The sequence below is a fragment of the Taurulus bubalis genome (assembly GCF_910589615.1).
Source record: "Taurulus bubalis genome assembly, chromosome: 14".
Lineage (NCBI taxonomy): Eukaryota > Metazoa > Chordata > Actinopteri > Perciformes > Cottidae > Taurulus > Taurulus bubalis.
The window spans coordinates 15,854,668-15,882,263 of NC_136602.1; the positions used below are offsets into that span (position 1 = coordinate 15,854,668).

General features: G+C 39.2%; 1 protein-coding gene across 10 annotated transcripts in view; it reads left to right on the forward strand.

Moving 5' to 3' along the window:
* LOC306746766 (neurexin-1a-like) overlaps positions 1-27,596 on the forward strand; it is a gene marked incomplete at both ends in the record, with an annotated part of 231,168 nt that overhangs the window by 19,062 nt on the left and 184,510 nt on the right. For 3 of the 10 annotated variants that reach the window (XM_079229729.1, XM_079229732.1, XM_079229731.1), the window contains one exon: positions 448-495. The exons of 5 other annotated variants lie outside the window; for them this stretch is intronic. In XM_079229729.1, coding sequence (XP_079085855.1) covers positions 448-495 — 48 coding nt within the window. Of the gene's footprint in view, positions 1-435; positions 496-27,596 lie in introns of all 10 variants that reach the window. 2 more of the 10 variants (XM_079229727.1, XM_079229730.1) reach the window with 1 other exon arrangement.

Sequence of the window (27,596 nt, forward strand, 5' to 3'; positions counted from 1 at the left end):
AATTCTCTGAATCCATGAAACTATGACAGCAGTGTTTGTGGCAGTATACACTTGGCCTAAATGCAGTATATAAAGGTCATTGGCATTTCAAAAAAATTGCTTTCTCAACTATATATGAACGATTTCCAAGGTAGGTGTCGCTTTCGCTTTGCATTCACATGTTTAAGCTGTGTCACCTTTCTTTTCTGCTTGATGCATGGGAATCATTAAAGAGACTCACGGGCATATTAACACAATAGTTGCTGTCTTAGTTCCAGTACATCAAAACCACCGCTACCACCACCCAGGGGGTAATTACACTCTTTTTGTTCAAATAATGGGTTTTGGGTTTGCTGGGTGAGGCTGGATCATGGTGTTGTGGGCCTCCCATCCTGGCTGTGATCATCACCTCTTCTCCCTGTGGGGTAAGTGGACTTCTGATCTTTGCCATTTGACTCTCCTCCTCAGGGCAGAGAGGGGAAGTTTGGCTACTAAGGTCCCTTCTCAGCATTCAAGGTAAAACTTTGATTCTTTCAAGTTAGTCAATGAAGTAAAACCAAATCTAGCAAGTTATCATTAACTTACTGAAGTGTGGGAAACTTGACTGTCAGTATGTGTTGTTTACTAATTGGGAAATTACTTGTATAACCTACATTTTTCAACACTACGACGTTCAAGTATTTTCACTGGAATAACGTTTTTTCTTGATTTTGCTTGCTCTTGTTGTTGCCCTGACATATACAATGCTATTAGTTTATGTTTTTGCAAATTATTTTACACAGTTTTGAACATTTCTATTCTCCCAAAAAGAAATGTTCTGTTATGTTAAATGCTATCTCTTATCATACTTGTGAAGCACCATCTGAACAGGTAAGTCTTCAAACGGCCTATGCATGAAGTGTAATTTATCTGCCTTTGTTCATGTTGTATGATGAACATGTCAGAAATGGGGTAATACCTAATCTCATTGATCTACTTGTGCTAATATAAAAGAGTTTGTTCTTCGATAGCCGATGCTGCCTCAACACGGTTAATGCGTGGCTGTTTCATTGTCGAATTGAATGATCACGTGCAATGCAATTCCTCGGACTAATCCGTTGGATTGTCCTATTAACCAATTGGAAAAATGATAAATGAGTCAAGGAAGTCAAGCAGAGACAGCTCGCCTTCAAATTAAAAGTATAGAAGACATGTGAAGTCATATTTCTGTGACTTTTGCTTATGCCTAGAGTGCTTTCACACTATCACTGATCATTAAATAAGGAACACAGACGCTCTTTTTAATGCTAACCTTTACTTATAGCGTTTTCAGTTTGACAGTCTCCAACAGGTGCGCATGTTTCTGCTCACAATACAGGCCTATATTACAATGCAATAGTTATAGCATGTAAAACACGTTTCACTTTCAAATTGCTTTACTTTTAAGAAATTACAGACTTTCTACCCGTGTCTGGTGCCAGTTGGCATCATGGTAACATGGATTTTCCTTTACTCAATTTTCTTTTTTCAAGTTGGTTCATGGAACAATTTAAATAATTGCACGTGTTCATTCAATGTGACAATAACACAGGTCAAGCATTAACCACGTTTAGGCAGCATCGGCCAGAATACATTTTCATTAGCACAACTAGTCCAATGAAATTGTGTATTACCCCATCTGAAATTGTTCATCAAACAACAATGAACAACGGCAAATTAATTATACTTCATGCATGGACCTCAAACTGCTCAAACTTTACTTAAGGATGTGTCAACAGGAATTATAACCATTGTAATGTCAGATATTCTGCTGCTAGAAGTCAAAGCTGTGGTGATATATACATGAATAGCACGCACGCACACACACACGCACACACACACGCACACACACACACACACACACACACACACACACACACACACACACACACACACACACACACACACACACACACACACACACACACATGAAACCACTCTGCGTAATAGAATGGAGAGATTTATTTTTCCATCTCCTAAGGTAAGTGTCATTTCCACAATCTTACTGGTTCCTGGTTCAGCAAGTATACCAGTTGGCTTTTCATTGCACACATACTTGACATACATACAGCAAATATAATTCTAGTAATCATTTGATATTTTACAAACTTTGCATTTTTGCCGCCGTCAAGTTTTGCAAAATCCTTGGAATAACAGTATAGTTGTCATTGACCTAATTATGTAAAAAAGGATCTTGGCATTTGGCATTCTGTAAACACAAATGGCAGTTTTCCAATGCAATGGTAGTTTGCTGTCTAAAACATACATGTCACATGTATACATGGGAAAAACTGTAAATCTGGTGGCCCTTGGTACAGTTACAGTATATAACCTATGACGAGACGATTACTGCCCTCAGTAGTTTCACACTAGTTAAATTGTGGACCATCAAAGCTCTTTTAGATCCCTAACACACCCTTAATGCTGGTGTTCCGTAGTTCTTAGTGTACGCTATATGGCTATATCTGAAACCCACAGTTTTTTACAACACAGTACCAAACACCCAGTTTAGCTGTGGCAGAAGGGAAGCCACAGGGAGAGATTGAACAAATGCTGGCGAGGCACAAATCTGACATACGTAGCACACTGCTTCTAATTTGGGCCATTGTAAGTGTTCCCTGTGTGGAACAGTGTGAAACATAGTCAGTCCAGTTATGTACTGTGTAGTCACAAACACATATCCCCACTTGATCATTAAATCTATGAACGTGGACAGTGCCTGTATTCATGGTGTGCTGCTTTAAGCTTGTGAGAATACTGTGTACTACGTTAGCCCCCCTGAGGTCCTCCTGTGTCACGTTAACCACTTGTATGGTTTATCCTCTGTTTCATGGCTGGTCCCTTGAGGATGGGCTAGCTTCTGTGTGCTGCTTTCAGCTGGTTTCCTAAAACCTTGTTTCCTTTCAGAGAGAGCGAGCAGGGCATACTGTAGGATAAGTCATAATACCGCTGGCACACAAATCACTGGGTATTTAATTGCTGTCATCACAATAAACTGCCATGTGCAGCTTAAGAGGGACTGCAGGCTGTGCACACAGGCTTACAGGTACTACTGGGCTTTTTCTAAATTAGTATACTTTCTAATGTAATTGCTTTCACTTTCTAAAGAAGGAAATTGTCCCTTTTCATTATACCCTTTTCTAGTTTGATTGCACATTTGCTGTATTTAATGTCAAATTAAATGAAAGTTTAAACACATTATTCCCCTTCTTTTTACTGTGGAGAATGCTGATGAAGCAGTGCATTTTGAGTGTTGTAAACTTGAAACTTCAAATAGTAACTTAAATGTGCTATATATGAGATTGGAAGCATTTCTGTTGTCTCTCAGTGGCTCTCAACATGGCAAACAGCGCTAATAGTGGAAACTACTTCAATAGGGCTTACAGAGCTAATAAAAGTGTTTACCTGAGGAAACTAGAGGGTGGGTGCTACTCTTCCGCCATGACGATGCCGGCCTGGACGGCATTTATCAGCTGTAACATCCCGATGAGCGAAGTGCAGAGCGGCAGCCGTGAGCTAGCCAGCGGGGCACGCTCACATGCAGTAACATGTGAGACCGGCCTGGCTGTCCATAAAGCAAGGAGAAGCTCTGAGAGCAACACACACAGAGGGAGAGAGCCTTCATTCTTTGCTCAGGGAGACATTACTCGACTATATCTAAGCAAATAGTTGTTCGCTGATAATTTAATGCTCTGACTCCCACACATTGCACTTACGTCTCATATTCAGCAATAATGTAGATACTGAGCATCTAATTATCACATGTGACAATGTCACAGCTATTGTGGGAGTTAACTAGGTGGATATGTGTTGTGTTCTCACACATACCAGTCCCCTTTGGTTCGTATGGTTTAAATTGGTTTTATTATTAAAGTAATTTGTAACCTTGGTTTTTGCTTTCCAGCGTTGTGCTGTGAAATGCTTCTGTGCCTTGACCAGGGAAAAGCTAATGCGGAACAGACATGCAGGTTGGTTCAACATTGTTCCGGTCGTGTAGGGGTTTGGTTTCTCTTTGATTTACAGTTAGGTTGGCAAGTTTGAAAGATGGAAGGTAAAAGGTTTCAGTGTATGACAACATACTTTACTTTAAGGATGTGTGTGTTCTGTGTGTGTATGGAATTGGTGAAGGTGGTGGTGGGGCAAAATATATTTGCCATGATGGGGTGAAATAGTTGTGTGTTAAAAACCACTGCCTAATTATGCATTTGAATCCCTCTTTCCCTCTTTTCTCCATCATGATGCTCTGAAATCTTGATGTTTTTATTTCTATTTGTTTTAGAGGAAAATGTTTACGTTTTAATCTGGGGATGATACCTTCCATAGATCTTACTATAATAAAAAATAGCCCATCTGAAGCAGACGACACCTTTGCAATGAAAACATAGTTCTTTTAGATGATGTTCAACAGCATGTCAGAGAGCATCTCATCCATACTTCTTTATCTAACAGGTAACACAATACCATGTGGTGTGCATTGAATCAACCACAAATGCAACCTCTTTAGCTTCACATAAACTCTTGAATACTGTCAATTAAATACGTTCCGCTCTTTTGACTCCCCCTGGATTATGATTCATCATCTTCAACCCTATAAGCATATCTGTGGTTTCAGTTATTTCTTTTTAGATAAATAAAACATAATAAAACAAAACATCTTTTAGCGTAGATTGCAGTGTGTTCATATCTGACGGTCTTGATTCTCCTGGAGGGCATAGTCAGAGATAATAACCCCTTACAGTGATGATGAATGATGTAAAATGCCAGTGGAAGTGCTGTTTGAGAATCTGACTGAATTTTCGACAAAAACTAAATTGGGTTTATCTCCACATCTTGACATTTGGGTAACACCACCACCATCTGGTCTGAAAACTCCCAATTTACTGTAAGAGCCTTAATATCATATAACATACAAATCAGTAGCTCTCACCCAGAAAGGGAATGTGGAAATATAATATGCAAAAACAAAATATTTTTGGTCTGAGATTAATTTACTATTAGGCCGGCCTAAAGTGTTGCGCACCTTGTTAACTCAGAAGGAGATTTACTGTTGTGAAGATAAACCACTTTACGATGTCCTAGAAGACATCCTACATACAGCCTGTCTCCTCCTGCAGGCAACGCTTTCAAAAGTATAAGCCGAGCGCTTACAGAAAGACATGAAGCTGTCCTTATATGCAATGTCTGTCATATTCAAACAGCTCACCAAGAAAAACTCTCCAAGAAGTCATAAACATGGAGGTGAAGGAAAATGTGTAGCATGGCATTATCCTGCAAGTGTCACAGTGTTGCAGTTTTAAGTCTCAACAGCTATTTTTTGTTCTCATATCTTTGCAAATATTTTTGAAAGTAGATTTTAAGCAGACTTTAATTTTGGCAAAATTAAGCAGATTTTCTTGTCGACCGACCTACATTTCAAAGTTAATAAGGAAGCAACGCCTCCCTGAAATAGCTTTAAATCCTTATGATGAAAGTAAAAAAAAATGCAACAAATACTGATTTACAGTTTTATCCGCACAAATACCTTCATTATCTGCTTGCAGCAGAGCACTCAAGGCAACTTCTAAGACGTGTAATTGTTGCTACATCCACAAAGAGTTGGTAGACTACGTCAGCCACAATGAAGTGGCTGCATATGCATTGAGTCAAGCGAACGCCAACGGAATTCTGTCAAAACTGATTTCACACGTATAATTAGTCATGCTGCCTCATAACAGCAGTGTGAAAAACATGATGAACGCTAAAGTGAGGGGGAAAGTGTGATGAATTAATGCTGTCATAATGTTAGTGAGATATGGATTGTGTCGTGCAGTCAGGTGTAATAGTAGTCTTTGATTAGTGATGCACAGATCCAATACATTGCGACTCATTGAATCAACCAATTCCCGGAAGCTTGTGGAACAATATGATGAACATGTTGACTATGCTGAAATAATGTTGAGGGAAAAAGGTACAACATCATAACCTTAATTATTAAATAATGATAGCTATCATAGCTACACAGTGAGCAATACAGATTTTTTAATAATAATCTAATTATCATTTACGATTCCAAAACTGTTTCAGGAGACTGCTGTTCATTGCCTCAGTCAGTTGGTTCATTTGACACATAGCTTCCATAGTTATTTGAATCTTATCAACAATCTCAACCACAATCTCTTCTTACACCAACTTTGTCTTACCTAAATCTTATTAAGTTGTTTCCTAGGGAGACATTTTGAAAATACTATGCATGTAAGCTACAGTTTGGTAGCTGTACCTTCTGCCCAAAGCCATCAGCTCACAGTTTTTGTGAAGGATGTGGGAGGTTTGATCACAGGTCATTTTAAGGACCTGCTTCCTCACCGTCTCCTCACATATCTGCTGGAGATAGTCCATGAGTAATAAACTGTTAAATCAAAGTGATTCTCTCCACTCAGATTTTTTCATGTGAATAATCTGTTGAGGCCAAACTGACTGGCCTCTCTCCAAAAAAAGAGAGGCCAATGTCTGTCGAAACATGGCTTTAAAGCCTTTATGTCATCAAACTTTAATTTAAATCAAAGGCATGAACATGATTCTGGGTATCTGATGATGGAATGACAATTTAAGATTACAACAAAGTGGAAAAATGTGTGTTTTAGATATGCACTGACTCACTTTTTGGTGCTAGATGCTTTTATTTATTTATTTTTCACTGCAATACTACCCCTTCAGTGTTGGTGGGGTTCCCAACTGATCGCTCTAGTGACGCCAGGCTGTGACTACACCATTCAAGCATTACAAAAATGAATGACTTTAATCTATTTTAACCCCTGGTTGTATTAAAAAAAAGCATTAGGGTACTAGGTAGAAACTTTCCGCAACTTTTGCTCATGGAAATGTTCAAATGAACTGAGCCTTCTACATTTGCTCAGGTACCTCTGTACCTTGAGTGAGGTTCAGTGAGGTGTGCACAACCTTTCTGCTGTTTCTGAATGTTTTTCCATTCAGCTAATTTTGAGGAGCGGAGTGTAAAAGGTTTTAATGGGACAAGGAGGCTGAGTGGATTCTATTCTATTTAGAATGAAGTAGCAGAGAAGAGTAGATAGAGAACTTTGCAGTACAACATCAAACCTATATATTGTTATACATCACTGTATAGAGGAGGACAGAAACAACTACGTTGCCCAGAAACAAAGCGTTGTGTGTGGGTGATGCACTAACCAGTGTGTAAAAACAGCAGGCTATTTCATTTATATAGTGTAATAATGTCAGGCTGTAAGGCTAGAATGAGGGAGACGGTTATATTGTTATGGTCGCTAATCAGTTGTATGCACAGGCTGGATTTTATTGTTGGTTAGGACATAAAAGCTCGGTGGTGCAGTTCACATCCGGGGACAGCAGGATGTCTAAATAAGTTGATACTTAGAAATGTAATGCAGTAACATTTATTCAGAATTCATTTTAACTGACCTACTTTTTACTTTGATCACTTTACTCTTCATTCAGTAATATATTTTACTCGTCTTTCCATCCATGTTACTACTATAATTGACCAAAACTATGCAGCCATCAGGTAGCCAGAGTAGCCAGATTTATTTTGTATGCAGCTTGATAAATGAATGGCTTCCTTTTTTTCTTGGTGAGCTCAATGGTTTGTTCAAACAAACATTTTAACGTTTCATTAACACTGCATTTTACAGAGTTTTAGCTTACTGGATACATACCAACTTACCTCGATCATGCCTGCACTTCCTAGCTCGCCTGTTCCATATACTACCCCAGGGTCATCAGTGTTTGTTAACAAAAAAAGTAATTCTTCTTGATGGGTCACAGTGGCAGTTTTCACAGAAATGGAGAAACAGACTTCTTTGCAGCACAGAGGAAAATAAAGGACTGTAATTGCCTGGGGTGGGATTTGTGTATCTTGACATGGCAAATTGGCAATACTGCACTATAGAGCTCTACAGATTAGTACATTACCACAGATTCTGCTCCTGGGGGTGGGGGGCAGGAAGAAACACAGAATGAGTGACGGACTTAAAGCAGACAGAGAGAGGCATCTAAAGAACGAGCACAAGGAAATGGGCAGAGAAAGGGATAGGGGTGTACTGTGTGGAAAGAATAAGTGTGATAAAGGGGGATTATAAAACAGAGCCATGTAATTATGACAGACACAGAGGGAAAATATAATAATGAAGGAAAGAAGAAAAACACTTGCCTGAGAGTTGTTTCTTTCTGAAGAAAATTAGGTTTGTTTGTTTTGAGCAAACATGTATTTTCATACGTCACACCAGCCTGCCTGGCTTTCTGATAGACATGTTTTTCCTCTTTGTGCCAGTCTCAGCTTCGTTGCCAGCATCCTGAATCAGATAAGCAGAAGCGTGCCTTCACTAACTTCTCTGAAGTGACAGCTTTTTTGGGGTTGGTTTTAACAGCAGTCCTTCTTGTGTACATCATTAATGTTGATACGATCCCAACATCATACTTTGAATGAATAGTTATCATGCATTTCCCAAAGAATATTTCTTTTAAAAGATGACAAGCATATACATTTTTCGAACGTTAGGAAAGGGCGAAGGAGAATGTAGAATAAAAAGGTTGGATCAATTTGAACAAGGCTCATCTGGCTCCCTAGGTAGGTAGAATGGAAAGAGATCTGCTCCAGATCAATAGTGCTGGTCGATGCCAGTGAGAGACTGCAGTGATGAAAAACTCTATTCCTTGGCAAGGGAAGGGAGCGGATGACTCTGAGCAGAAAATAGATAAAAAGGAGATACCCATGCTTCAGCTGTAGACTGTGAAATCCATCCTTTGCATGTTGGTTTGTTTATAGTTCAGCTTTTAGATCATGAGGCCATTTTACCAGCTGCCAGGTGTTATGATGTGCTGTATACATGCAATTATAGTTATCCTTTCAGTATGTATTATGAGATGATATATTTTTTAAATGCGCACAAAAGATGTTTACAGAGCGACGTATGGTACTGTAGTGCTGCTTTGTGTCTGTGATTTATGAGAGCAAGGCAGTAGCTTAGCTGCATTCAAAGAGATTGTTATTTCCCCATCTCTAATGGTACATTCATCTTCTCCTATTACACTGTTAGTATGCAGCGTATTGCTTTCCAGACATGTTGGGGAAAAGGGATACAGTATGACTAATTTATATGGAATCATTCACACACCTCGACATATTCATTTGTTCTTCCCATGACTCTTGTCATGGTGGCATTATACTGTTTACTGCTAAATATGGAGATACAAAGGGGGAAAAAAACAGAGACAAATGTGTTCGTAACACAAATAAAAACAAATTAAAGATGATTTTTACATAAACATTGTGATAACAAATGCATTTTTTCTATACACAAGTGAATACCGTTCTATTTTCCTTTAAATTGAGTCATTAACTTGCAGAGGAGTTAAAATGATAATGATATTAGATAAATAAATACCAAGTTGTAAATATGTGGAATTTGTTGAGGTTGGGTTGTATTGATTTTAGGATTTTATTGCACCAGTAGAATATACTTACAAATTGTTGTATAGTATTCTTTACACTTTACACTACAATTTGAGATGCATGTTATTGCTTTTGATACGTATTTCTCTCCTTAGCTTTAAATCTGAAATGATAATCATATAAGTGGTTGAGTTTGGTAAACAGATATAATAAATTAAACTACAATTAGGACCGAAGAGTTCTTGCACCTTTGGTACAACATTCTGTGAATATTTATTTTTTCCTTTTCAATGATGCATAGCGAAATGGCCAGGCTCCCTGTGGGAAATTGAATAGTCCATTTCCAATCGAGTGTAGCCTCGAAAATCCATCAGGGTCAGTGGCAATTTGTCTCAGGACGTCTGCAACCAGAGTATACGCTCAAGACCAACATGTTGGACAGGATGGACAAAAACATTATTTAAAGGAAGACTTGTATTCTCTTGAAGTTATATATAAGTTATGAATATATATATATATATATATATATATATATATATATATATATATATATATATATATATGTGTGGGGCCCACATTAACACTGCACACTGTAATAAGAACTGGACATGAACCCCCCCATATTCTCATTTGTTTATTATTTTAATTGATTGTTAATTGTTTTGTTTGTTCGCCTGGCATCTGTTTGTTTATCTGCAATGGGAGGTTTGAATGATTTGAGAGGTTAATGTTGGTTACAAGGATTAAAGTTCAGGCAGGCACATGGGTCAGCTCAGGGGTCCTTTGGGAGAAAGCGAGGGAAAAAGTTACGCTCGCGCAATTCAGTAGTGGACTAGAATAGCCTGTAGTATGCAGTGCGGCTGATCAGTGCCTTTCTGTACTTTCAGGTGGGTGAAATACTAAATTGATGAAATGGTATAAAAGTAGTGAGACATGGGCATAACTGTTAGGAAGGCAAATATGAGTGTATGTCAGTTTGAAAGTTGAATGTCATGACGTGTCAAGATATAATGAATCACTTAGCTAGCTAGCTTGCGCCCGGGAAACACCGCAGTAACCACCTGTCGCCTGTGAGAATGACAGTTGTGTGAGTGATAATATAAGCTGATATGTATGAGAAATCGTTTAAATCAGTAGTGGACTATAATAGCCTGTATAGTATTTAGTGTGGCTGATCAGTGTCTTTCTGTACTTTCAGAGTGTGTTGTGTATATATATATATATATATATTTATATATATATATATATATATATATATATATACAGGGCTCTCAAGTGTCACGCATTGAGCGTGACTGTCACGCATTTCAGTCTAAAGTCACGCCCTCCCGCCACACATCGTATTTCTCATGCTGAAAAAAAACTCTAGGCTATTTAATGTGCCGCAGCGCACAAACATGACCTGGTCGCGCTGGAGGAGGAGGAGGAGGAGGAGAAGGAGGATATGTCACTCTCACCTGTCTTAAAAACTTGAGAGCCCTGTATATATATATATATATATATATATATATATATATATATATATATATATATATATATATATATATATATACAGGGCTGTGAATGTGAATGAGAGAGAGAGAGAAAGAGAGAGAGAGAGAGAGATTCTATTCGTACATAGGTATTACCATAATATAACATATGATAGCATAGGGGATAAAAACTGGCACAATACAAAACCTTCCTGTATCATAGTGAAGCGGCATCTCATTAACCTCTATTTTTGAGAAGCTCATCTTTGTTAAACAGATTGCTCCTCTTTGATTCCTCTTGTTTAATTAAAAGCAAAGTGCCAAATCTACTCCACTTGGAAGACACATTTAGTAATTTCGGATTAAAGGTATTATCATTTTTAATGGACAAAAATGTCCTGCTATCAATCATTATAATTTACACATGTTTTAGCAGGAGAAAGGTAACTTTTGAGCAAATGTTTCATATTATGCTCACGTGAGATCTAGCTATGACGCTCCCCGGTTAGAGTAAACACATGGTTACAAAAATACTTGCTTAGGTTAAAACCACCTAGGTAGGTAAGGGAAAAACATCCTGGTTGTCTTAAAATAATAACGTAATTAGGACGTAAAAAACATTATATAAGTACAGAAAACAAAACTTAAAAATAACTCAATAGCACTTTGGGACACAAACACCGGTCTCCTGGTTGAAAGTCCTTTGTTTGTTTGAGCCACTGTTTGGATTTTTTCAGTCTTTACTCTGTCATCACACTCCCAGAGCAATTTCTCTGAGCGTCTAATAATAATAATGGGGATAGGATTGCATTGTTGCTACTTGAAAGCCCGTTGCGTCTCATTTAGACACTGAAGGATGCTTTGTGCGTTGGTTTCAGACGCTGAGGGGGGTTCGAAGTGTCGGCATTTGACGCCCTGGGAGTGAGAACGGGTAAACTGATAAAACCCACATCATAGTCAGCCAGAACAGGTGACATAGTATATAAAGAGAGGAAGTCTGCAAGACAAGAGGGTCAAAAACCACAGGACCTTCACCCAGACGACGGCTGTTTTTGTTCTGTGTGAAGCCAGACGTCACGTGACTTCTGTAGTTACTTTAACCCAAACCACAATCTTTCCCCAAACCTAACTAAGCAAGTGTGTGTTGGCTAAACACTGCAGGCACACTGATCGCTTGTGTTGCTGAGCCTTCGGAGAATACAATATTCCCTAATATATCATTCAAACTGTTGTATGAGGAAACATTGATCAGTCAAATTTTTCTCATTTTGTTGTTGATGATCACATAAAAAAAAAAAAAGTGTACAGTCATGACTGAAAATGAAAATGAAAAATCTCATGGACGAGAGATCCAAGCTGTGGCGTGTTATACAACCATCCTCCTTTATTAGTGCGCCTATTTCTGCTGCTCATCCTAAGTAATGTTTTTCACTTTGGATGCAGTGGATTCATCGGCTTCTGTGTTATTCATTTGCCCTCCCCTACCTTGGCTTTTTTCATCCCCTCTCCTCGGATTCAAATCACCTGTGCATTGCCCACACATCCTCAAAGGGAGAACAAGCTGATAAAACACAGTGGGAGATTACGTGACCCCACTTGATCCATCGCTGCTGTGTCAATGAGTTTCTAGTCATCAGTGCCTTCTTGCTTTTTGGTTTGTGAGTTAGATCCACCAGAGTAGCATCAAAATGGCTGCGATATTCCTGTGCTATATTTAATTGTTTTTCGAGAAAGTTTAGAAGAGCACGAAGAGCCTTTAACGCCGCAAACTTTCACAAATGAACGAAGGAAGAGGTTGCAGCATTTGGGTATAAGTGATGACATGTGATTGCCTTATGAGGCCAATGAGTCAGAGTTAATATGTATTGCAGTATGCATATTTTTATTAGATAAAATTGTGAATTTATCATCCACATCTCTTCTCTCTAGTGGCATTCACACCTCTCATGAATTATAAATGAAACTAATTGTTTCATTTGTGGTTATTCCCTATTGGGTTTTAGTAATCTATCATGTATCTTTCTCGGCTTTATCACTGTAACCGGGGCGCTTGCACGAGCCTCAATTATCTCTCTGACTACAATTAAGCTGCTTGAGAAATGATAATATAAGAAAGGAATGTCTATGGGTGACTGTGTTCCTGTTGTCTAAGAATTAGTCTTTGACCAGTTTTTTTTACAGTGTTTAAAAACAATAGTATCTCTTTTCTTTTATAATCTTAAAAAGAAATCTGGCAGAAGCTCCTTTTTTTCTTTTTTTTTAAACAGGATATTTCATTTTTATAGCGCTTGATGAACCCTGTGCTGCCTGTGGGGGATGACATAATGAACAGTAAATATATTACTTTCAGATGGCCCTGCTGTGGCCATAATTCCACGTCCCTGAGCTCAGGTGAAGGTCGACGGGGAGTTGTCAAAATGTCCATGTTACCACGAATGGGCTACCACAGCAAGACTCCTCAGAATTAAAGTGCCTGTTAAACCAACCAGGATCATTCATTTTAATTTTTGTTCACAGTCAGCCGTTATTTATCCTTGGGCTTTATCACTTTCATCTTGTGGGATTGGGCCAGATAATACTATAAAGCAGCGAGTGCATCATATGGCAAATAGCAGCAAGATCTATCTATCTATCTATCTATCTATCTGTCTGTCTGTCTGTCTGTCTGTCTGTCTGTCTGTCTGTCTATCTATCTATCTATCTATCTACATTCCAAATTTCCAAATAAACAGCATTTGTAGATGACGTCAACCTTTACTAAGCTTAGTGGAGAACATGTGATGATAATTCTGAATGTGTGACATACTTCATTTGACGTGATTGCAGCAGATTAATGTGCACAGATGTTTAACATATTAGTTCCATTATGGGAGACAGGATCACCCCCTAGCTCCCCCTGGCTTTTTTGGCACGTTTCGGCAGTGTTTAGTGCCAGCGCCTTGGTTTCATTGAAGAACTCCAACAAAGCTTGCGAGCAGTTTTTTGATTAAAGCTACAGTCGGCAAGATTTTACATAAAACTAGATTTTATCCGGCCGCATTGCAGAGTGGAGGTGAGTCCAGAATGGCATACCATCCACCGTAATTGAGATCACACACATTTTTCCTACTTGCTGAAATTAAATTCTGGCATTGGGAAGGGTCACTTCACCCGCAGGAAATTAAAAATCAAAACTCAACAAAGTTGTCTCCTAAACAGCAGTGAGATAGTGCTCTGTTCAGAAAGTATCTCTTGTATATCCTGGGTCTCTCTCTCACACTCACACACAAAATGATGTTATTTTAATTATGTATGAATACTGTATGCTGCCCCAGTTTGTGCTGCTGGAGAATCATGACATCAATCACTTGTAAGAGCGATTTGATTTGAGTACCAACCTTAATGACATTATATGCAACAACCCACCAACTCAGTACATAGCAGGAAGAAACTAACACTGCTCTGTGTGTGGTATTTTAGACTTTAGAATGATATCATACTATCAGGCCATATAGTCCGTTGATGCTATTTTTAATAGAATCAAGTTCAAGTAAACTGAATATTTCGTTCACATATGACTGGTTCAAAATTAAGCTCCTGATCACAGCTGGACGTGTGATGTGTGTATTGAACATTAAGATTATCTTTTCGGGTTGTCCGTCATTCTGCCCCTTCTCATGAACTTCCTATTTCAAGAACGCCTTGAGGGAATTATTTTTAAATATGGCACAAACGTCTGAAAACCATGTCATTATTAGTTTAACAGGGTTATTGGCTTCATAGTGTCGAAGTATAGGATAGAAGATTTTTTTGTTATTTGTATGAACTTGAGTATTGTGGTTCTCAGGAAACAGTATATGTATCGTTAAACAGTGCTAGAACTGCATTTACTTTGTAATTTTGAGACTGTGTCAGTGACTAAAATAGGCCTGTAGATAAGAGCTAAGGATGCCTTGCACATCATTAAGTGTGAAATATAACAACACACCCCTGAGTTGCCTACTGTTCCCCTGGAGAGACAACAGATAGGAATCTGCAGAGCCACGGACCTTCCTTCCTCACGTTGCTTCATTTTAAAGCTGCGCTGTTGGAGAGTATTGCAGTGCACCACTACATGAAGCGCCTGATAACAAAGATACAACATCCTTTGAATGCTGTTTGTTCTTTAGTCTGTTGGAGCAGTGTTAAAGCTGATGCTCTTCTTATTGGGTTTTTCTCCCTCCTAAAGTTCTACTTGTACATGTATTGCAATGCATGAGCCTAGAGTGTACCCAGAGGCACATTATCAGTGAAATTATTTCACACAACTCCAAGCACTCCTTGGAAAGGGAGAATGAAAACATTATATTATCTTTGAAGATGCTGCTATGGAAAATTGAAAAGTGAAGTCTACTTTTTTCTAAAGGGCCGGATGTCGGGCTCCTGCGCCTCAACTTCCCTTTTTATTCCTTCCATTGCAGGAAAAGACGACTACTTTGTTCTGTGTAACTGCCTGCTTGTTTTAGTATATTTGGCTGGACATGTTGGCAAGGCACCATCAATGTCATTCTGTCAGCTTTTAAATATAATCAAATACCACTTCAGTGAGTCATTTCATTACACGTTTGGAACGGCAGAGTAATTAGCAGCAATAAAACACAACTGCAACAGATCCAATTGAACACAATCTTTAATGTATTATACATTACAGGCAGCTTCAGCCCTCTCCCTTGTGATACATGTAACTCATTTGCGCATGATATTTCACACAAAGAACCAATGCTGTACGCAGCTTCACTATGAATAAGCAATGAATCATATACATTGCAGAGAAAAAAAACCTGATTGTTGACAATATTTCCAATCTCCCTCCCAATGCAATACCCTGGGGATTCAGAGATGAGTAAAAAAAAAAGAAAAGTCTGCTAACATTGTGGGGTTTTAGACTGCTGACAAGCTGTTCTCTGGCTATTAAATCCATTTCTCACTGTCAGTGGAGCTGGAGCAGCTTAAATTTGAATGAGGAGATGCTGGTGCTCCTGGTCCTGTGGGACCAACATGTACACTGAGGGCAATGGAGTCCACACTGTGCGTTGTGTCACAACTGATGCACAGTAGGATTATGGAGGAACTGTGGTTGTTTGGGACTGTAATAATACTAATATGATATATTTACATTGAGTAGTATCAACATTTAATTTAAGTTAATTTAAAGTTCATAGTTGTAGCCAAAAAATAGACATTCAGATCTGCTGTGTTCATTGAGACCATTCATATTTAGCTAGTAGACTGTGTGCGTTAAGATACTGCAGGTGCATTAAGTAACACCAAAGAAAAGAAAGAGAAAGATTATAGAGAAAAGAAGGAGAGATTCTGAAAGAGAGAGCCTATTAAGTGAGTAGGCAGTCTTGGAAGATGTAGGGTTTTCAGTGAATTTCTGAACACAGGGAGGGATTTTGCTGACTGAAATTAGTTTTGTCAATCACTCCACACAGGAGAAGAGATTTTGCAATTTCGGATCGCACATCACACAGGTGGCCACTCTATAGGTAAGCATATGTGACTCAATACAAACAACAATGAGGAGCCAAGAGAAAATACCGGTAATGAAAATTGGAGTGGCAAGTGTTGTTTGGTTGATTGCAAAGGTTATGCTGTGCAGAAGGTGTAGACGGACTCAAGAGCCATTCATAATTTTTGCTGAGGCTTTCAACCATATGCCATATAGTGTTCTGCAAATAGACTTTTCTCCATTGATGGTTGATATGCAAGTGCAGAAGCTTTTATTATTCACACTGCAGCGTTTAGTACACACTCGGACAGAGTGTTGACAAACCAATTATGACTCAATGTCCACTTACCTGCTTTTCAGAGCTTTCAACTATACAAATAAATGTTATTTTAAATACTGTCATTATTTGCACATAACTTACGTTTGTCAAGGTAAAATCCATTTGAACTTGTCAGCTAGTCATGTGATGTTTACATCCAGTATATGCATACATTCTAGCATGCAGACGTACTTATATTTCCACAGAAACCCCACACACATCTCTCAGTCAGGGATTGATGAGAAAAAAACACGACAAAGGATTTCTGGTATCAAAATGATTGTTTTGAACTTCATCTTGAGACTTATTTGAGAAACAAATGGTCCTGTCATCAAGAACACACCATCTATAATTCTTTGTCCTTTTTTTCTATAAACAGTTATTCCGCCTATGCCGGCCTTGGTGCCAGAAGATAAATAAGGGGAATTAATTTGTGTCAGGATGACAGCAAAGCACTGCTCTGTTTGGCAGGAAAAACAGAGCAGGGAGTGTTATTAATGACCAGACGTGTGGACTGCAAGGACCACAGTCGCTCAGAAGGAGGTCAGAAGAGAGGGAGGCGAGCCAGCTAATGCAAGAAAAGAATATTTGGTAAAGTGGCAGCAGTCGGGTCTGTGAAGCTGTGACCCGACCACCTAAAGAGAGAACACAACTGCTTTTAATTGTTACCTTTATCTCCTCGGAAAGACCAGGATTTTTTAATAGGGAGCACGGGGCGCCTCGGTAGCTCACCGTGTATCAAGGCTGAGTTCGAACCGCAGCGGCCCAAGTTTGATTCCCTTGCTGCACGTCGTCTCCTCTCTCTCCCCGGCCTTTGTCTGTGTCTCTCCCAACTGTCACTATCCAGTAAAGCAGGAGACATCTCTTGAAGAAAAAACAATAAAAGAATAGTGAGCATCTTCAACTGTGTGTATGTGCGTGCAATGGGTTCAATATCTAAAAGTGCTACATTGTCTTGAATTGAAGATAAATTGACATTTAGATTACATCACTGCTCTGTGTCTGTCACCGCTGATCATTTGAAGGAATAAACAATGCAGGACTTTGTTTTCATTCCTCGTAAAGGCTCTAAAAACATCTTCTCTTTCGACTTCCTACTATTACTATTTTTGGCCAAAATAACAATAGTTTGGGTTATTTCATGTTGGACATCTGGGTGTGTGTGTGTGTGTGTGTGTGTGTGTGTGTGTGTGTGTGTGTGTGTGTGTGTGTGTGTGTCTCACTGGTTTGAAGTTGGCGGCGCTCTCTTTTTGAAGTCCTCTGCATTTTCATCGTCATTCATTTAATAAGACTTTTCAATCCCTTTTTCCTCTTATCTGCTGTGTATTTCCAATTGAGAAAAAGTAAGAAAGAGCGAACCACAATATTGCTTTTATTATCTTTAATCTAAAACAGATAAATCAAGTCATATAATTGTTTTGTTAGCCGCAGTCTGAACTATCCAAGTCATAACAATGGTATCAGTGCTAGTGTTTGATGTTAATTGTGACATTGCTCTAGTTTAAGTCAGACATTTCACAACTTGCAGCATGTTGTTTAGAGTATGAATCTAACTCCTGGAACAAAATGGAATGGTCGTACCTGCTGTGTTACTTACTGATTTTATTACTGACAAATATGCTTTTGCATTTCTAAAAATAGAATCCACCATCTTATGGCTACTCATATGTTAATATAATACAACATCAGCATGGCCCACTTTATTGCACGAACTATGCTCGAAAGTTCACTGTTGATTTGCATCAGTGGTGCATTACTGGTTAGCCTGCTGCCTCAACTTTTTCACTGCCTGAAAAGCCTTGCTCCTCTCCTCTAAATATGTAATTGACCTGCTTGCTGCATCTTCTATCCATGACACCGTAGAGAACGTACAAAACAAAATATAAGTATTTTCTGTTTTCTGTGTTTTTGAAAAAGCTAGCACAACAGTGTCACTGCTGGGTCTGTTTGATATAAGCAAGTGGGAATCTCTATGTACGTAGAAACCAACAACTGTAACATTGTAGTTTTCTTCCCGTAAGAACTTAAGTACATGTGAGGCAATAAAGTCTGTTTTCACAAAAACAATGGATGCCCTCCGGCCGCTGAGACGTCAGCACTGACCCAGGCCATAGTGTGAATATCAGTGTAAGTGATGCAATTCTATATGTTTTCTTCATATAATTCCTTTGCAAACATTCAAAGGGAAATTCAAAAATTCAGGATAAAAAAGACGAAAGTGCTTGAACAAACTACATGGTAAATACAGTGTTGTATAGGATTATAGAGATTTTTTGGATGTAACAAATCGAACACATTACATACAAAACATGGAGTGCAATAAGGAAAAGATTGTGTTTTATAGAGGCTTTGAGTAGCCATTCCTTATCCTGAGACTCAATTATCTCTCAATCTTATGAAATGTTTGTTTTGTCTCATAACTGCTACATATTTTAAGGTCAGCATTCCAGTCAAGTCACTCTGCTTTGATTTTCTTTTTATTACACATGAACTGATCAGGTGTTTCTAAATACTTTGAGCTAAATATACATTTAAAGAATCTGTCATTGAAATTAATTCTGCCACACTCACATCAAGTACTTTAAGTGCTGAGAACCACTTCGCTAATTGTGTACGACACTGTGTGATAGGCTTTTTACAGCAAAAAGGTCAAGCATGCACTTCATGTTTGTGTGTCTGTGTGTGTGGGTGGCCGTTTGAAGATAGCATCTCCAGAGCATCTTCAGGCATAACACCCACATGAAGAACATAAAGAGGTCCTCAAAAACTGGGCTTACCTCACGTACACATGTATGTAATGGAGTGTTATTGTGCATTTGTATAGTCTTTTATAAGTGTGCAGTACTGTCTGGCAACATACAAGTGCGCTGAATCCCACAAATATATATATATATATATATATATATATAGTTTTTTATCACTAACAACCAAACAATATTGGCAGAGATGACAACCTTGGTTTCAGAACAGAATAATCTTTATATCAGTGAGAGTGGAGGAGACGGGCGGTGTGTGTTTGTGTGTGCGAGACAATGACAAGAGACACACAGTTTGCCTACCCGAGATTGCAGGGGTCTTGACAAACATGTGATTATTCCTCAGTAATTAGCTAGTTGGCATCCCTGTGGTAAAAACAAGGGTGGTAATTACGAGGAGGAGGTCTTGGGACTGCTGTCTGCCTCTCTGCGAGAGACATAACTCACAGAGGGATACAACAATAAGACAGGGACAGGAGGGCATGGGGGGAGGAGGGGTGGCATGCGTTGAATATGTCCACGCTGTCATAGAAGACAAAACAGCCTCCTAATTGCCATGCAAGGAGGCTAAACATGGGATGGGGATGCAATGATGTGGAATTAAGTGAATAATAGGGCGTGTGACAGAAACTGCCTTTTTAGAAGTCATTCGAAAAAGTGTTTATGTTGGTGCAGATGGGTGCATAGTCAATAAGGGAAAAAGGCAAACAAATCCCATCTAAATTCATGAAATTGAATACAGCTGGAACAGTTGCACTGCTCTATCAGCCAGGAAAGTCACATGTTTTGTTGTATTCTCACTCACGGCATCCAGCAGGCTGTGTGGTTCATGGATGCTGTGTCTAAGTCAGAGGGCCAGAAGGTCACTGGGGGTAGATGAAGATCCATCACAGACTTGACTAGTGCTGGTTGGACCACTAGGCCACCCCTGGACCCGCAAGGCCCCAATTGCTGCAGTTGCTTGGCAACCCTCGCTGTAATAAGTCCTGAGATGTAGCGCCTCAAGTCAGAAGCCCAGTCTTCACTGCTGGGTCAAACCGCAGTAGGAGAACAGCCACACCTACACAGGCTGCAGCTACTCAAGTGAATTCATATTATAGTGCTAAGCACATCGTCAGCATATCAGGACGGAACTTCCCTTAATGGCTGGAAAAGTAATTTCCTTTGACGTAGATAAAAATAGCCACTTGGATTTTATTTTCAAAATTGGTTTTAGATTTAAAGACAAAGGTTGAAAACTGTATTCTTATATTTTGAAGATTCTGAAGCGTGTTATATCAACCGCATACAGGAAAAGCATCATATAAATACTTTTATTCTATGGTATTATGTCTTCCTCGCCATATTTGTGTGTTTTTCTTTTTGTGCCCTTAACACCACAGAGTACACGAAAAGAATGCCTCTGGTAATGTGATTTAACTGCCTTTGATTTGAAAAGGTTTTAAAACAAACATACATGAAGGTAAATAATCTCTGTAATATATACTATATATTTCTGTGGATTGTAGAAAAAACAGTCCGCTGATATCAGAAAATATATAACATGAGCACTACAATATACATATTTTACCAAACTGAAATATCGTTTTAAGCGTGGAACGTGACAAATGCGGTACTGAGGAAACTAAAAGCCACTTTTGGTCGACTGCAAGAGAATGACCCTCGCAGCAGTGGCTGAGGAAGCAAATGGGGACTTAAATAAAGACAAATTGCCACGGCCATATTGTGGTGAGATTGCATTTACTGATGGAGGAAGAGAGAAACAGCTCATTCTCCAGAGAGACACTTATATAAATAAATCACGCCGCTTGCACATGAGAGTGACATAACTTCTATGTGCAGGATGTAGGGAATACAGAGAAGAATGAATGCAAGAGACGTAATAGAGATTGGATTGCTTGAAATGCAAACAAAAGTATCACTCTACTGCCATGTAGGAGTGTGGTGAGAGGGCTGATATTGCCTGCTAGACCTAACGTAATACATGCAAATCATACCACTATTGTAGATATCAAATGTCTTCATACTGTAAATCACAACAAATAAAATGTTAAATAACATGACAGGATGATTTATGGGTAAACTCTGGGTAAACCGTATTGCTATACTGAAAGTCAGAATCATATTTACAGCACTTCTTACATCGTACTGTTTTTTTTGTCCCAGTGTCTGGCACTCCTTTCGACCTTGATGTTCTCTGTAGGAAGCAGATAGTCAAGTCTTGCCAATGTGTGAATAAATAGAGTATAGGGTGATATTGAGGTGCAGGAAATAGTTGTAGTAGGTACAATCAATGAGACATGAATAGTTAGCTGGAAATGGTGGTCGCACGACAAAAATAGCTGTTTTCACTGGTACAATCAGAGCAGACTGTTGGATGTACATTTTACACATGTTATTATTAAAAAACGAGGATACTGTTTGGGCACAGACCTTGTATTAATCTTGCCTAATCCTTTTGCTATGTAGAGTGCTAAGTCCTTCTCCCTTTTGAAGCTAGCTTCTGTCCCCTTCTGTCCCCTATTTCCTAATCAAGGGTTTTTTTCATTACACTTTCTGAAAGGCTGAAACATTTATGTTCATATCTTAATCTAAATGGGGATCTAGTGGACAGCAACATTAAATAAAATGTTCTGCATTTTTTACAACATAATTTCATCGACAACTATGGTTCAGATAAGGCTTTAATAGTACTCTTTGTAGGTGTAGTTTACTGCAGTAACATGTTGAAGCTATTTAGAATGAGCTAAGGGAAAATAAGAAAAGAGAAAACAGTTTTTGGAGTTGTGTGTCTGGTATAGGGTTTTGCTCTGTTTTGGTTTCCACCAACTACTGAGGGAAATATCTGGCCCTTTAGCTGCGATATGCTCAGCTATGTTTATAACTTAGCCTATCAGCTGTTGGTGCTGGTCAGGTACAGGAGAGTGCAACTGGTTTATCAAAGTTTTTCTCTGAAAACCGCTCCCTGCTGTTACCAGCTTGATGAGGGTAATGTGAGTGAACCAAACACAGTAAAACCAAAACATGAGCTGAAAAACGCTAAAATGCGGAAGGAGGAACTAGTCAGGTGACAATTCTCTATATCTTCAACATTATGAGTGAGCCTTTCACATTATAGACAATGGCTCGGGCAATTGTTCAGATAAAAATATTGATTACAGCAGCTTTAAAAGATCATATGGCCAGGCTTATGTTTGGGCACTTTAAGAATATTATTTGAAAAGCCATCAAAAAGGCCTTCTCTCAAAACAGACTTTAACAGCACAGTCTTTGAATTTTGTTCTGTGTCCCCAGACGGATAGCAAGTCATTGGCATGGGCTTGTTTGGTAGTAATTCATGACCTGCGACCCATATTGGTGACCCATAAAACCTCCACCAAATATCAGGAGGTCAATCCTTACTCCATAAATTCCAGCACCAACCATCAGCCTCCTCAGATAGTGCCACAATAAAACCGACACAGCTCGTGAATCAGGCCCTGTGGACCTAAAATGATTCTTCCCCCACTAGTGTTTAAACTGTCATTTTAATATCTGACTCTTGTTGTCTTGTGCCATTCGGAATATTCAATGAGAGTGTACTTCCTTTCTCATTTACCCTAACCCAGAGCTGCATTCAGCTTCAAGTTATATGAATGTCTTCCCTGTATGTGCTGCACCAGCCGTTTGCCATCACTAATACACTTGCATACATAGTTGTTGTTCATAATACTGTTCTTATCATGTCCTAAGCAAGCGTGAAATGAACCAGTGGTCCTCTGATCTGACTCTGGTGCCATTTTACAGCACATTAAGCCGTCGTTTGGTCTTTTTCCAGCGTGACTTTGATATCAATAGATATATTCTATTTTTATCTGTTTAAAGAGACAACAGATTTCCTACAATGTCCGTGCGTGTAGGGCTCTGTGTGACATGAACACTGTGATCCACATCTCTTTGGAAGTGTTGCTGGATCCCACTGGGGAGTTTTGACATTTCCCGATGTGTTCCTATTACTTCATTTTTTTCTTCTTTCAGCCATGCTCCTGACAGTTCTGCATCCTCATTATTTTAGAGCTTTGCGGAACTCTGCATTTGTCCCCCTTTTTCTCTCCTTCAGATGCCTCATGAATTACTAGTTCACTAGCAAGCAGTGACAATGAGCACTCCATATGGAATAGATTTATGAGGACCAAACCTTAATAAAGGGTGACCCTGGCAGCCACATCTGCCATTAAGCACCATGTCACCATAATTTACAGCTCCGACTATCTGGGCATGCTCTCAATACTCTCTAATTCAGTGCTTTACATTTTCATTTATATACACTGTCTGTTCGGTTTGATGAATTGCACATTAAAAATGTAAGGGTCAGAAATGGCATTAATTCATTATTGTGACAAAGGTTATGATGTGCAGCCTGGACTGTTGATTGATCTGCAAGTTAAACCAATATGCCTCTATTAATGTACTGACTATAATTATATAGACTAAAAACACATTCTGAAAATCTGTTGTCCACACTACCACAACAGAAGTTATAGGCAGTTTTTGTATCTAGCATTATAGAAAACCTGAATTGTAGTTGACAGTTTGTGTTTTGTGACGAATACACATCAGGTTGTTTTTGCTGTGTTTCCATTGAACCATCTTCTATCCCCCTTTGATTTCTCCACTAAGGACATAGATTAAGAGAGAAAGGAAAACAATGTTTCAGTCATGTACGTTGGATATGGGAGCATGTTCTGCAATTCAGAGAGCGTGCTGATTAGCTGCACTGTTTGTTTCCTGTGATCCCTGTTGTCTCCCCATCCCTGGTGACTCGCCTGCCCTGCGGTTACAAAGGCAGCAGTGTGCATCCTATCCCAAGTTGGTCCCCTGAGGAACTTCCTCTAACGAGCTACAAACAGTATCCACCGTAAAGTTTATGCTTTTACCTTGAGATAGGATTTGTCCTCTCTCCATACATCGTGGGCCGGAGGGCTAGTTTCAATATAGAAACATAATACATAATGGCACAATTAAAACTGTGGTTTAACATGGACACCCATCCTCCTGGAGGGAACACCAACTGGTATTAATTATGTGTCTGCCTGATTTCAGCAGTTTCTCATTATGCAGTTGTGTGGAGGTGTTTAAGCGACAAGCATCAGGCACAATGAAGTGGGAAGGAGATGAGTGATGTAGATTATTTTTGGAAGGTGCAACCAAGCATCACTAATTTGTATTGCAGACAAGAATGTTGATTTAAAAAAATAAATAATAATAATCCTGGACATATGTTTAGTGATGCTTAATGCCAACTTTCTCCTTGCTTTCAAAAGTAACTTTGTATGGCAACCAAGGTATGGTTAAACCTGCAATAACTGATTTATTGTCTGAAAACAGCTGCCTGCTGCAGGTCAAACTCAATACAAAGCTCAGAAAAGTCGAAGGGAAGCTGCACATTCAGGTAATGATTCTCTGTCCTGTAATTATAGCCACTTTAAGGTTGGGGAAGATAGTGCCTGTTTTGGTCTTTTGGCGTTGCTAGCGTGAAGGTTAACGGGATCATTAAAAACATAGAAAAAAATCATTTCTGGAGCCTCAGCTATTCACACATGCTAATATCATGGACTTGTGTGGTGGTCCAAGGGAGGTTTTGATCTGATGGTTGTGCTAGAGGAGAAGTCAGAGGATCACCAGAATCATGAGAGCCATGATGATACTGCATTTCAATGATAATCTGGCATGTCGTTTTTTAGATGTCTTGTAGAAGAATATGAATAAAGGTGTATCACAATAGCATCCAAATCAGATCAGTGGGTGCTGTCCTGAATCATGTCCCCGTCCCGGAGTGCTATGTTGACTTTTTCGTCTTCTGTGCTGCAGCTAGAAGCTCTTATCTGCGCTGCACCATAACTTTCCCCCAGGGTGGTCGCCAACTCATATCATTGCCTTGGTTTAGTCCAGGATAAAGACTTCTGCTTTCAGACTCTCTTGGTGACCACAGGTACACACAAACAGAGCACTGTCCCTCTGCCAGCCCAGCCTGTAAAAGAAGCAGGCCATTGTCGTGAGGCTTTTAGCCAGCATCCCGGGGAGTCCCGTAGCCAATGACATTTCTAAATGGACAAACGGTCGAGGACACAGAGGCGCACACTCCACAGAGACACTTTGATTCCCTTTTGTGTTCCTTTTTGGGTTTGTTTGCCAAATGCTTCTTTCCAGACAAAACATTTTCATCGTACATGTGTTATCTTTTCTATACTTGGAAATGGGAGCTGGTAAAAGCTTTGCTCATTTAATTAATTTAACTCTATTTCAGTGTTGAAAATATATAATACCGGTATAATCAATAAATATGATTCTGGTTAGTTAAATAATAATAATTATATTTCTGACGATATCATGAATTGAAATAGTTTTTCTCTCAGACTCTCCGATCAACAAGGTCTAATAGGAACTGACCAATCAGCAAACCTTTGGCTGTCAATTCTGATTAAACAAACTCCTGAACATTGTTAACAAAGACTACCGATTTAGCGTTACATTTAGCTATAAAATTGTCAGACAAAAATTGATTCTGAAAAAACAAAGATGTCATCTCTATTTTCCACATAATATTATGTTTCCCTGTCAAAACCTAGTGCCTTTATTACCCATGATGCAACTCAACCGATTTGTCAAACAAGGCATACAACTTTTTTTAGCACATGCACTCCGGTGATCAGACTTAAATGTATGAAATCTGACTCGAATTTGAACGGAGGAATCATACAGCAACATGTTACAGCTGCACTGTTTTTTTCCCCACTGTATTTATTTATTTGAATAAGTTTAATATATTCCTTTATGGCCAAAAGATTAATAGTTGGTACGTGTGTGTATCTTGCCTGTCTTTTCGGGAAAAATTGCATAAATCATTAGATTTTAGGGCGAATACTTGGTTTAAGGTGAGGGTAAGGTTAGGTTTAGGGGTATGGGTTAGGATTAGGCTGATGTAGGTTATGTTGAGGGTTAGGGTTCTCCAGGAATGTGTAGTCATAAAAACACAACTTTGTGTGTGTGTGTGTGTGTGTGTGTGTGTGTGTGTGTGTGTGTGTGTGTGCGTGCGTGCGTGCGTGCGTGTGTGTGTGTGTGTGTGTGTGTGCGTGTCTGTGCGTCTGTTTGTGAATATGGCATACATTATGTATTGTGTGGCCAGTGACTTTTGCCTGCCATGGGACATCTTTGTATTCTGAGCCATGTCTACATTGATGACATCTTTTTGATTATTTATGATGTTTATCCTCCTTCTCTTGCACTTCCTGTACCTATGATTCACAGGGAAAAATATTAGGACAATTATGGGAAGTGAACCGGCAAAGTAGCAATCTCCTTATGAATAATTAATCTACTTAATGGTCTAAAGTATCACTTTATGGATACAGGATGACTGGAAATGTAAAGTGATGGAAACAGATAAGATATAATTTACCTGAAACGCTTCACCTATACAGTATGCAGTGGAGATAGACAGGAAGTTCTTGCCGAATTCTTCTTTTGTGTTTTTTTTACAAAGCATTCATTTCATGTGCTTGGGGAGTTGCTCCACATACTGCAGTGATGCGTCAGATGCTCCTACTGCTAAGAAGCCCTCTGAAATCCCTACTTACATCCAACAGCTAGGCCCTTTAGTTCTTATTGAGATTGTGAACCTTTTAAATTAAGTAATCATTACCTGCTAATAGCTAGTGCTCACACTGTTTAATTAGGACTGAGCCGGAATGCTATTTTTATTTATTAAAGAGGGAGGAATGATGCTGGAGAAGGTGAGCCTGACATGTCTGACTCAATTGCTGAATAATGCACAGCCAAAACCCTCAAAATAAACCCTCCTCAGCTCCACTCCGTGCCCTTTCTCTCAACACTGTCTGGAGCCTCACTAACACACTCTTTCTGAATAAAATATACCAGCTTCCTTCTGCGCTGAGGGTGAGGGGATGTGCAAAAGAAGGACACTAATCTAAATCACGTTTGGGACATCACTTGTTTTCGTGACGAGTAGGAAGACAGCACAACTCAACAGACTTGCCCTCCGATACTGGAGTTGGATTCTTCGACTTGGATTTTGCGGTGATTGGCCTGAGTGCATGCACGGCTGCCCCACAGACTTTCAGCTCCTGATTGATCTGAGATGTTGACAGACAGCGGCGTTTGA